General features: G+C 40.6%; 1 protein-coding gene across 3 annotated transcripts in view; it reads right to left on the minus strand.

Moving 5' to 3' along the window:
* epha6 (eph receptor A6) overlaps positions 1–13,775 on the minus strand; it is a gene marked incomplete at its 3' end in the record, with an annotated part of 149,676 nt that overhangs the window by 28,090 nt on the left and 107,811 nt on the right. For all 3 annotated transcript variants that reach the window (XM_084098966.1, XM_084098967.1, XM_084098968.1), the window contains exons 4-5: positions 8,444–8,599; positions 6,435–6,770 (exon numbers count right to left, since the gene is read on the minus strand). In XM_084098966.1, the coding sequence (XP_083955092.1) occupies positions 6,435–6,770; positions 8,444–8,599 (492 nt within the window). The remainder of the gene's footprint in view (positions 1–6,434; positions 6,771–8,443; positions 8,600–13,775) is intronic.

Raw genomic sequence — 13,775 nt, forward strand, 5'->3', positions numbered from 1 at the left:
GGGGCCAGTTTCCTCTGGCCAATGAGCGAACAGTGTATGATTATGATTCAGGCAGCATTACAGGTCAGAAGTCAGATTCGATCAGAACATTCAGAATATTTATCCAGTTACATCTGGTTGGAAGTCGGAGTCATCACGCCGGTATGGAGATGAGTTTGTTGAGGATCAGTGCCGATGGCTGTTGTATACAATGTGTTATACACATGCACATACACATGCTGTCGTTCATGTGCCCGTGTTTTCTTTCATTTAATTTAGTTCCAGTCTCCTTAGTTAGCAATTCCTCCCTGTTTGTTACCTTGGTTTGATTAGTCCCACCTGTGTCTAGCTTAGTTCTCTCTCTGTTTATACTCCCTGTGTTGTACTGTTGGTTGTAGGTTATTGCTGTTTCTGAAGAACCTCCTCCAACATGAAAGTCACTCATGTTTGGATTGCACAACACCATGACATCGGCCAGGACACGAATAAGCTGGTCTCAACTACAATACTGTTAATGACTTTTATCGTAAGGGCAAAAACAGCAGAAACATTCTTCAGAATGTTTTCTTCTGTGTTCCGCAGAAGAAATAATTTAATGCAAGTTTAGAACGTCATGAGGGCGAGTAAATGATGACAGGATTTAAAATGTGTGTTTCTATCCATTTAGGGTTCCCTGATCTAAATCAATGAAAATCTTATATTTTAAATCCCAACTTCATCGCAAATGATTCTGAATATTTTAGATGCTATATATTCACTGCACTGCTCCATTCCTTCAGTAAAAATCTGCATCTCCTTCCCCCTCCACAGGTGGTAGATTGAGGGCTTGAAGGAAGGGTGTGAAGCTCTTAACTATGATTACACCTCATGGGGAGATTGATCATATCAATCAATCAGTCTTTTTTTCTCACTGATATTGATGCTGATGAGCTCCCGTCTTTACAACAGAGTATAAGACCACCTGGTCCAAATATGACTTTTGACCTCTAACACTTCTCCAGACATAAAATAATTCATCATGTTGCAGTACTTCATGCAACAAAACAGTTGACTATCTCTGCTTTTCCAAAGCACAATCCAGCCAATGAATGTGAGTAGTGAATCATCAGTCAGAGCACAGGAAATGGGCACACAGAGAGAAACTGATAAATACGGTGTGAGAATAAGTCCTGAGGGCCGAGAGAGCTGTCCTGTGAAAACTTGGGGAGATTCTAATAATGAAGTTTGGTCATATCTGCGGATAAGGAATCCAGATAGAGGAAGACAGCAGGCTTTTAGATAAAGCTGTGTGTCTCTATTAGTGTGAAACTGAGCTTAGGCCAGGAGATATCCCGCATTTGATGTGCTGAGACAATGCCTCTCCAGGATGAAATGAAATTTGCAGTTATCATCATTATCATGATGAACGATGAGAGTCTGGCCAGGATGGCAAAGTTATGAATACGTTGTGCCAATAGTTTATTTTTTTTACAGACAGGGGAAACATGCTAGTATGTCTATGGCTCAGAAAATCAGGCGATAGAGGCTGGAATGAGAGTCTGTAATTTAACTAGTCAAGATGCTGAATGCAAAAAATGATCAAAAACACAGCAATATTGTGAAATTTTTAATAAAATAATTTCTATTTTTATATTTTAAAATGTAATTTATTAGTATGATGGCAAAGCTGAATTTCCAGCAGCCACTACTCCAGTCTTCAGTGTCACATGATCCTTCAGAAATCATTCTAATATGCTGATTTGCTCCTCAGGAAACACTTTTTATTAAATTTATTATTAAAAAAAACTTTCAGTTGTGCTCCTTAAAATTTTTGTGTAAACTGTGATACATCTTTTTTTCAGGATTTTTTTTTAATCGAAAAGGATAGAAAGTTCAAAAGAACGATCCGGGTTACTTGACTGTAACCCTGTTCCCTGAAAAAGCGGAACGAGATGCTGTGCTGCTTAGCGTATTGGGAACGACTTTAATCGTGACCAGCTGTGAATATTGTGTTTAACACGTCAGTAGAATAGCTACAATTGATGCTGTGCTGCTTAGCGCATTGGGAACGAAACTACCACACCGCTGTGCTTGAATGTGTCTGGACCCTTACGGCTGTGTAGGTGTGCTCACAAGGAGCCCGGAGTGGCATGAACATCCAAACTATAAAATCTTATGAATGTGTACGGAGAGGACCAGCCAGTCGCATCACAAACAAGTTGTAAGGGGCCACCCCTTGCCAAAGCACTAGAGGAGGCGACCCCCCTGGTGGAGTGAGCCCTAAGACCCGTTGGCGAAGCTTGACCGCACGCCTCATAAGCAAGAGCAATAGCATCCCTGACCCAGTGTGACATGGTCTGCTTGGTGGCAACCGCCCCTTTGTTACGGCCCCTATAACAGACGAACAGTTGCTCTGACTTACGCCACTGGTTAGAGTGGTGGATGTAGGCCTGAAGAGCACGGACTGGACACAGTCTGTGAGATCTCTCCTGCTCCGGCGTTGTGAATGGCGGAGGGCAGAAGGTCTTGAGAGTGACCGGATGTATAGTCGAGAAAGGAACCTTAGGCAGGTATGCAAAATCACTTTCACCATTCCTGGGGCAAAGTCTAAGCAGGATGGCAAGATCGACAGAAACTGCATATCCCCGATTCTTTTTAAATAAGTTATAGCCATAAGAAAAAACTTAGAATGGTCTCAATAACATCAGGTGAAAGCCCAGTATCTCTCAATTGGTATCCATCAGGGGCCAAACATGAAGGTTCCACAGGTCGGGCCTGGGATGGAATATCGTGCCCTCCGCCTGAGACAGAAGGTCCCTCCTCTCCGGAATCGGCCATGGCGAGCCGTCAAGGAGAGATATTATCTCCGAGAACCATACTCTGTTCGGCCAACGCGGCGCTATCAGTAAGAGGCAAGACCCTTGTTGGCGAACTCTGGCTAGAACTCCTGGGAGCAGAGAAACTGGAGGAAACGCGTGCGTCATCGTGTCCAGACCCAGGGGGGCTGGATGACTCAGAGAGAAGTAGAGGGGACATTGCGCTGTCTGATGGGAGGCGAAGAGGTCCACCTCCGCTTCGTAAAATCTGGTCCAAATCTGTTTCACTACTTCTGGGTGGAGTTTCCATTCCCCCATTGGTAGTTTCTGTCTGGACAGTAAATCCGCTCCCACATTCAGATGTCCTGGAATGTACACTGCCCTGAGAGACAGGAACTTGTCCTGGGCCCAGAGAAAAATCTGCCTCGCTATTCTGTTCAGATTGCGTGAGCGCAGACCTCCCTGGTGATTTATGTAAGAGACTGCCACTGTGTTGTCCACCCGTACTAGGACATGACAACCTCTCAACTGAGGGAGAAAGAATTTCAGGGCCAAAAATACAGCCATCAACTTGAGGCAGTTGATGTGCCAATCGAGCTGATGACCCTCCTATTCCCCTTGAGCTGGATGACTCCCCAGCCCATCAGGGAGGCGTCTGTCGTTAACAGTTTGCGACGACAAGGCACCCCTAGAGTGGGACCCAAGGCGAGGAACCGGGGTCTGAGCCACAGAGATAGTGTACGAAGCATGCGGCGGGTCACTTTTATTTGCCTTTGAGGATTGGCCCTTGATGAAATCCCCTGGCTTTTAGCCACAACTGAAATGGTCTCATGTGCAACAGCCCCAGAGGAATCACTGTGGATGCTGAAGCCATGAAACCTAAAATTTTTTGGTACTGACGAACAGTGCGATCTTGGCCTAGCCTGACTTTGCTCATGGTATGCCGAATGGTCTTGATTCAAGCGGGATACAGTTGTGCCCACATCGTGATCGAATCCCAAACGATCCCGAGATAAGTCGTTCTCTGGGCAGGAGAAAGAATGCTTTTCTTGGCGTAGAAGAAACTAGAGAACCCTAGAGAAACTAGAAGAGCTAACACGATGTCTCTGTGTTGAAGCGCCATCTCTTGCGCTTGTGCTAGTATTAACCAATCGTTGATGTAATTCAAAATGCGAATGCCCTGGAGTCGTAATGGAGCCAGTGCTGCATCCATGCATGTTGTGTATGTGCGACGTGACAAGGCTAGACCGAATGGAAGAACCCGAAATTGGTACACTTCACCTCCGAAAGCGAACCTCAGGAACCTCCTGTGTTGTGGCAATATTTCTATATGAAAATATGCGTCCTTCAGATCGATCGTGACGAACCAATCGTGATGTTGAATTTGCGACACGACCATCTTGACAGTTAACATCTTGAGCGCTTTGACTGTACGGTTTAAGCCTCGAAGATCTAAGATTGGATGCACCCCTGCAATCTTAGATCTTTGGACGCACCCCCCCTTCCTTCTTTGTAACCAGGAAGTATCTGCTGTAATAGCCCGACTCTCTCTCTGGAATAGAAACATGTTCTATGGCCTCTTCGCTCAGAAGAGTTTGTAGCTCTTGTGACAGCACATGCATCAGCTCCGGTCTCACGGAAGTGGAGGCCAAGCCATTGAAACGTGGAGGACGACGAATAAATTGGATTCTGTGTCCTATTTGTACTGTGCTTAATACCCATGCATAAATGCCTGGCAGAAGTTTCCACGCTGCCAGACTCTCTGAGAGTGGTATCAATTTTAACACTTCCTTTTGAGGGGATGTTAGATGTTCCATGTCCTGGATGACAGCAGGAAGCAACAGAACATCTAACATTTCGCTGGAAACCGCTGCCCCCCGAAGCACCAGAGGCGGCGGAGATGGAGAGGTTTCGTGGGGGTAACGAGGAGGGGCAGTAAGATGTTGTACGCGCCCCGTCCCGCTGGGGGCTAGCCCCACCAGACTGGGCGCCAGACCATCAGGACTTCCTATTTTTATTGATGATAGTCCTGAAGTCTGGCCTGGGAGGTTGCTGAGTGCAGCGAGTCGGTCCCCAATCTTTGCGAGGGGGAGCGTGGTTCGCCACACTCTGCTTTTTAACCTCCCTAGCTTTTGAAGGACCGGGGAGAGGTTGGGTGGCCGATGGCCGAACAGCTCACAATGCTCGCACTCGCCCTGCTGCAATGCAAGAGCCGCGTGCTCCTCCCCCAAACAAACAAAACAGTAATCGTGTGTATCCAGTTCTGACATAGGATGAGAACATGGAGGGACACAACGTTCACTCTGTTGACTCATTTTTTGACTTTATAAACTCTTTTCAAGACGTTCAGAGAAAAATTTGATTTTCTGCACACTGCCTGAGGAAAACTAACTCCTAACAAAGATCTGTAGTCAGATATAAAGGTAAGAGATAGAGAGAGTTTTGATGCACACATGCACAGAATGGCCTTTGAAGACAAAAGACCTGATGATGCACCTGTGGCTCATCTATTTATAGCCTCGTGTCGCGGGTACACGCCGATGAAGTCACCGACCGAGACTATTAATATCTCTGGGTCAGTTCTATTGACGTGTTACACACAATATTCACCGCTGGTCATGATTAAAGACGTTCCCAATGCGCTAAGCAGCGCAGCATTGATTGTAGCTTTTGAAAGGGAACATCATTTATTTAAAACAGTAATCTTTTGTAACTTTACAAAAGTGTTTACTATCTCTGTTGATCAATTTAATGTGTCCTTGCTAAATAAAAGTATTAATTTCTTTGAAAAACAAACAAAGAAAAATCTTACTGATGCCAAACCTTTGAACATAATACTGTTTCTAGCATGTCGATCTCTCAGAAGATTTTTAGCATGGTAATGAATATGACAATGTCAATATATTTGGTCTTGGCAGAAAATATCTGCTATGATGCTGCTGCCGCTGATGTTGCTGCTGCTACAGAGTATATGAACAGAGTATAGGAACTTGCCACTGCCAATACATACACCGATACGCTGCTGTGAGCATGTACACTGCTTCAGCACATGTATGATATAAAAATTACCCATAGCAGATCTTTAAATGTGGAGCTGGGGGAGGAGGAGGGTTTCAGGGGACCTCTGAAAGTGCACTGCAATCTGACTGTTATAGTGAACGCTAACCAGCTATTTAAATGTTGAGCAGCAAGGTCATTGGCTGCAGATGTGACATGAACCAATCAGCTTGTGCCATGAAGGTAAATATGTAAATATAATCAGTTTGCATTTAAAACCCATCAGCCAGCGTCATCTAGAGTTTCATTATAAAACTTGTTTATTTATTTATTTCAAAGTATTTTCCCTTAATAAATACTTTTTTTCATGAACAGTTGGAGGACTTGTCACAGGCTGCAAAACAACATTTTCAGTTTTCCTCCCATGAAGCCCTCCCTACACTATACCAGTTATAACTTTATTAAGGTATCAGATTTCTTTTTCATTAGTGTATTATTTTTAATGCACCGGAATCACATGCAGAAATCTATCTAGTCCATTCCTATATTCCTCTGTAATATGAGCCTTGTATGTGATCATAATAACATAACTTTACACATAAAAAAGCCTATAATTTCAATGATCCACTGATGTCAGTTCAGTGTTAAAACAGCTCTACTCACCAGCCTGCTCTGTGCTCACGGTGATATTGGCAAGCTGTCTCATGGATCTTCCCAAGCCTGACACTCCATTCAAAGCCTCGATTTGGAATGTGTAGTTGGCATGTGCCACAAAGTCCTGGACCACCACAGAGGTGCTTGCGAGGCCTGTGGGTCTGGGTACGAAGCGGACATTGCTGTTGCATGGCTCACAGGCCTGTCCATCAGCTCCACATCGAATACATAAGACGTTATAGGTTATATCCTTCCGACCACCTGTGTCACTGGGCGGAGTCCACTCCAGGAAGAGGGCGGTCTCATTGATGTTAAAAACCAAATTCCGAGGAGGTGAGGGCGGTCCTGAAAGGAGAGACACCTGACACATTAGCAACCATAATTATCATGCTGGGAGAAATCCATCTGTGAGAGGAGGGGGAAAATGCCTATTTGCGCAAAATATTATGCAGATTAACAGTTTTTAACTTTTTCCCCCTCTCTCAAAAATGTGCTTATGCTTTAACTAATGAATCCCTCTAATGCCTTAAAAATCATGCGAGAGCTTTTGTCATCTCTCTTTCCCACCCTCCCTCTGGTTTAGCTGATATACAAATGTCTCTGCTCTAGTACCCTGGTTCTGTTTCCTATAGAACCCCGGCTCAGAGCCAGGTACAGGGAAGTCTGTGTTTATCTTCTGTTTCCCAGACTCAGCTAATGATGATAATGAGAATATGTCCTAGACATGATTATCATAGTTAATGATAATTGCACCCACTCGTGAATAACAAGGAAGTAATTATTCCTCCTCTCCTGTTTTTAATGCAGATTGCTGCTGGTGAGGAAAAGATTGAGTTTGGTGAATAATTCGAGTAAGCACTATGAGGGGGGAGGGGGGAGGGGGGAGGGGGGGGGGGGGAGTGGGAGGGGGGGGGGGTGAGAAGAGGATGATGAATCAGAAGACTGAAATAAGAGAAATTCTGATCAATAGAATCAGAAACAATAGAGGAAGAAGAAACAGAAAAGAGAATGAGAATGATGAGAGAATTAGAGTGATCTGACATGATCTGTGTCCTTCTTGGTTTGCACTGATACTTATCTTTACCTTTTTGTAATCTTATTTTACCTATTTATTTCTCTTCTGGGTAACTGAAACCAGTGCCATGAAAACTTTCACTCGTCTTGTAACACAGGCTTGTTCTCTCTCATTTCATACGACCACAGCTGGAGTCATCCTGTGTCTCAGTTATAGATGGTATAGAACATAACATGAGAAATTTCCCTTGATCTTTTGACATATAAGAGGTATTTGTACCATTAAAACATCCTGCAAGTATAGCTTAAAACATCCTCCTCATTATAAAAAAAAAAAAAAACATTTATCTAATCAAGCTCCAAAACAGCTTGATTTGAATTGTGGGATTTGTGATGTCACACAGATGAACAAACATTTGCATATGACTGCTTCCAAAGCAAGACATCGACGGATAGATCATCACACCATAGGACCCGCCCACTGGCATTCAGTCGCTTAATGGCTGACATTTTCCTAGACTGGATGTGAACGCGACAAAAGCAAATACAGCCCACTATAATGATTGACGCTGTCCACACTAGCTTCAGTATACAGGTACGAGTTTAGTTTCTGACATGCTTGAGTCTGTCGACAACAGCACAAATGAAAGAGTGCAAGAATACTTGCTTTGATACATCCAGTTTAAACAGTTCATTTGTGTCTCTGCACAGACTTCAGAAGGATCCCAGTGTCGGAAACAAGTGGATGGTTTATATTAACGACATCCCTGATCGCGTCGGAGGATTGCATGTTTGTTCGGAGCATTTGACTGCAGATTTTTTTTACTTGTTGCAAAAATCAGTACATTCACTGATATTCATAACAAGAATCCTCTTGCTTGTGTCAAATTTCTTAAATATTATTTGTCTATTTAAACTATCAGTGTTTTTAAAATGCTGTAACCACTTTTGAAATTCAAATGTGTAGTGAAAAAAAAAAAAGCGATAAGAATGGGCTGACTAACGTGTACAGGCCATGGTGGGAGGGTCCTTGCTGGATCTGTAGTAGCTCTTCTCGCAGTGACACTGTGGCGAAGCATCGGAGTGGCTGGAACTGTGCGGGGGACACTTTGAACATTTGATGTTTCCTGCAAAGGCTTTGTAGAACCCAGGTCTGCAGGCTGTGTGGAAAACATAAGAGAAAAGTTAAGGTGGTGCATTCCAGGGTTTAATGAAAATCAGGGTTTCAATCAAAAACATTTTACTGAAATTAATTGCCAATTATTTAATCAAATGAATCACAATTATTCACATTTATCAATATTTGCTGTATACTGTATATACCCCCCCCCCCACTCCCCATACCCTTACTCATCAAAGAATTAAATTGATCAAAAGTGACAGTAAAGACATCTATAATGTTAGAAATTATTTCCATTTCAAATCAAATATTATTTTTAACATTATATTTATTTTATTTTACATTACATTATATTTATCAACCGTGAAAAATAAATATCATGGTTTCCACAAAAATATAAAGCAGCACAACTATTTTCAACATTGATAATAATAAAAATGTTCAATAAAAATGCAAATCTTCACATATTAGAACGAAGAAGACTGGGATAATGGCTGCTGAAAATTCAGCTTTGCCATCACAGTAATAAATTATGTTTTAAAATATATTAAAATTGAAAAAAGACATTTTAAATGGTAATAATATTTCACAATATTACTGTTTTATTGTATTTTTGATCAAATAAATGAGGCCTTGGTAAAAAAAAAAAAAAAAGACTTCTTTCAAAAATCTTACAGACCCCAAACTTTTAAATGGTGGTGTATAACAACACTTTGCAATCATGTTCACACAAGACACACAAAACCAGCCACAAGTCGCACGGGTATATTTGTGGCAATAGCCAACAATACATTGTATGGGTCAAAATTATCGATTTTTCTTTTATGCCAAAAATCATTAGGATATTAAGTAAAGATCATGTTCCATGAAGATATTTAGTAAATTTCCTACCGTATATAAAAAACAAAAATATATAAAACATTTATTTATGTGAGTGAATGCAGCAGAATCGCGAACACAAATGGACAACTTTAAAGGCGAATTTCTCAATGTTTTGCACCCTCAGATTCAAGATTTTCAAATAGTTGTATCTCGGCCAAATATGTCCTATCCTAACAAACCACACATCAATGGAAAGCTTATTTATTCAGCTTTCAGATGATGTATCACAATTTATAAAAATTGACCCATGTGACTGGTTTTGTTGTAGGGTCACATTTTAGCATTCCATCTATGCAAAATTAATTGTCTTTTTATCTGAAATATTATATTGTATATTTTATTTATATAAATATTATATTATTTTAAATTGATGCTCAAAATACACATGCAGATGAATAACCCTAAAAACGACCAATTACAATATGGACAAGTGAGGCAGATAAAATGTGAGGTGATGTTTTCAATCTGTCTGTCTCCATGGAACTGCTAGCTTAAGAGAGACATTAAAAGCTTCTCCTTCTCCCTCTTTCTCTCTCTGTCTCCCTCAGTGTGCAGCCTAACTCATTTGATCTTTTCTATGCTCCAAACCATAGCAGTTCTTAAACACTCCCTGTCTTGGACTTAGACTCCACACTAAAAGACCCGCCAAGGCCCAGGAGAGCAGCCAGATGAGACTGAGTTAAGTGGTACACACACACACACAAGCACACATACTTACACACATCATAAATGTAAGATAGCAGATCTCTCTCTGAAGTCTCTCTCTCTCTCTCTCTCTCTCTCTCTCTCTCTCTCTCTCTCTCTCTCTCTCTCTCTCTCTCTCTCTCTCTCTCTCTCTCTCTCTCTCTCTCTCTCTCTCTCTCTCACACACACACACACACACACACACACACACACACACACACACACACACACACACACACACACACACACACACACACACACACACACACACACACACACACACACACACACACTAGTTTTACTTTTATTTAAATTTGCTCCTCAGAGGTTAGTAATTCTCTACAGCCACAACATTACAGGCATTGATCTGTTTCTCTCTGACTCCAGACACCTTCTCCAGTAACAGGGCCATTCCCAGAGAGCTTCAGAGCTTTCCCAGCAGCCTTTTGTCCTTATTGTGATACAGAGAAACAAGGTCTGTGCGCAGGACCTCTGTTAGCATCTTTTAAAATCGGTAAAGGCGTTTGGCAGTGTTCCTAGCAAGGAAAACAACTCCAATGTATAAATCATTAATGAGTTGTTCTTACTTTTATATAGATCTGTTGTAAACAAAGTCAACTTCTATTTTACGGAAATGGAGAGCATATGTTATGGAAGCACAAATTCGACAAGTAGTATCTTTCATGATTTGCTCATTAAAGTCATTGGAAATGCTAATTGTAATAGCCAGGTATGTTTCAGTTTAGTTTGTGCTAACCCTTGGTTTTAGGCACGATGAGAGTGGTTCAGCTTTTAGCGGTTTTCATCGCCATAGTAACTTACACTTCACAGCTAAACTGCGGGCAGGTTATGTTCTGAGTAAGAGATCTCAAACCGAAATTGGACCAATCAGCTGTAAGCAAAGTGACACATGTCTGATGTAAAAAAAAGCCACTCCCCTAGATTATCTTGCTTCAAATTAAAGGTCACCATAGTAACAGATTTTTAAAGACAAAATTGTCTAGCAATTATTATTTATTATAATTATTTTATATGATTTATACATTATTTATATGATTATTATACCCCTAATCCATTACACATGAACAATTTTAGTTTAACAATTATTTTTAAGCATTTAGTTAAATGAATAATATATAATATAAATAAGATTTGGAATCAGTAGATAAAGCTTTAAAAAATGACTAAATGTGAACTTACATATTCCAGTCTCTGTATGCCTAATATAATCAACTATATAAACTAACTTCACAAGTTTCTTCTTGCTGTGTAAATGTATTTATGTACTTCATATTGTTCCATCTCGTAATCTTCGGCAGAAGAGAGAGATGAATGTTGCTGATTCTCTTGCAAGAAGTGAATTGCAGTTTTGCTAAGATTCAAGGCATGTGATTGGCTGTTCACTACTGAAGTCACACTTTCATGTGCACGCGCTCCATGAATTCAGGATCAAAACCTGAGTTGACAGAGAAAGTTGATGATCAACGTCATGGTACAAACAAAGCCATGGTACAAACAAAGCCTGAAACTAATCCTGTAACCCTGAAATTAAACATTTAATTTGTTCCCTATAATGTCTGACAGTGGATATACATACGTCACAGGAGAATTTTCATAAAAAGAAAGTCATAAAAACATTTCCACGACAGTGTCTTGTCCACCACATCTTAAGTAATGTATTGTGTTTTAGACGTTTTGTAATACAATGCCCGACTCCTTTGTCTTGTTAAGGCTAATTTCACAGCTAGCTTTTTATGATCCCAAACAAACACAACTAAAATATAAGTTTTTTTCATAATTTGCCAAAAAAAAAAAAAAAAAAAAAAAATTCTAACAAGTAATATTTACCTTGAATCTGTAATCTAAAGCATGCTCTCCACTGACACTATCTTCTTGGTAAATAGGTATAGTAACTTTTGAAGAAAACAAAAATAAACATTTTACGGGAAAAATGATTTGATGTGGTGGAAATTATGCCACAACTGTAGGGCAATCATTTTTTAACTCTTTGTTTAGATTATAAAATTTTTAATTCATTTTTTTAATGGTCAAATAATAATATATATATAGACATACATATATACAGACATATAACAAAAAGAGAATAATAATATTGAAATCTTGAAAAACATAAAAAAATAAATCAACCCCTGGGATATAAGAATCCAAAAAAATAATAATTATAATAAAAAAAATCCAAAGTTAAAGAAACATCTATTTATATTTATTTATTATTTACCAGTATTGCTCCAGCTATTTATGCTTTTACTATCTGACCCGAACCACAAGTATTGGCATTTTTACAAGGCCCATAGCCGCTCTAATTAGGCCGACAGAGGAAGTAGATCTGCCTCAGTGAAGTGAAGACCAGTGATACCAAGAACGGTACGATTCTGCAGCATTTACCTTTCCCCAGAGGATTCACAGGCAGCCATGCTGCAGAACGGTTCAGCTCTCAATATCAAAGGATGCAAAGCAGGATGAGGCAGCGCTGGAGGCAGGCGTGATAACAAAGTGGTCGTTTAGATCTAGGAAATTAGTTCAATTTTAATTTGCTCACATTGTAAAATGACTCCCGGTGTGGCTCTTTGTGGAGCTTGTAATTTCACAGTGGGAGAGAAAATAACATTGGTATGGGTGCACTGGGAAAATAAAATAAAATAAAAAAAACATAAAAACAATACTACATTCATCTTTAATTAAGCTTCATTTTCAGTACAGTTCATTTGGGTTTATTTTTTTTAATGATTTCTGTTGTTTTTAGAACAATTAAGACACATTTATATACCACAGTCTCCACTGAATTTCAGGTGCTAAAACAGTAGTTTCTTAGACTGGGTAAACCCAGCCTGATCTGCCGGTGATTTGATTTCGTCCTGCAGCTCAGGCTGGAAACCTGTAAATGTTTCTATCCTGCTTCCGTTACAAATCTGCGGGGACCAATCACAAACTGGCTTATCCACCTGGCGCGCTATTGGCTCTCGCACGACCGTCAATCCAATTCCTTTTAACCTCTCGACGATGCTCAGTGGCTTCTTTAGTTTAGCAAACAAATCGCTTGAGTGGGTGTAAATACCACTCACTTTCATGTTTTTTCACATTGCTCGATGCCATTGCTGCTTCTGCAAACCGCTGATCAATGCTACAAACCAACACGTTTGTTGACACGTTTCCTGCCTGGAGTTTTCGCATCACTCGGCAAAGTACGTCACCTGGATCATTGGTCTGATTGGTTGAAGGACTATCCAATTGCGTACAGAGTCATTTGAACTATGCCCGTTGATTACGCCTCTTGTGCTGTAGAAAATTCAGAGCTTTAACTACTATAGTCGTTTTTGCTACTTTCACCTCAAAGCAAGCCAATACCTTCTAAAAAGCCAATTAAATACAACCCTCAGTGCCAGTTAATGGACTCCGTAATGGCTATGTCAATATGAATATATATATTTTCCCCTCAGACAGACATGTATTGAGTATCAGCTGACATACTGTCTGAGCAGGGAGTTAGAACAGCAGGGAGATGAACAGGAGACAGTAATTTAGAAAATTGATCCAATTCCCTGCAACCACGCTTTAAACTTTTCTAGAAAATGGCCGTGGCTTTGGGAACGAACCTCAGGAAAGTTGTTCGGTTGCCTGACCTACAGTTC

This window comes from Abramis brama (assembly GCF_963993115.1).
Source record: "Abramis brama genome assembly, chromosome: 2".
Classification (NCBI taxonomy): Eukaryota; Metazoa; Chordata; class Actinopteri; order Cypriniformes; family Leuciscidae; genus Abramis; species Abramis brama.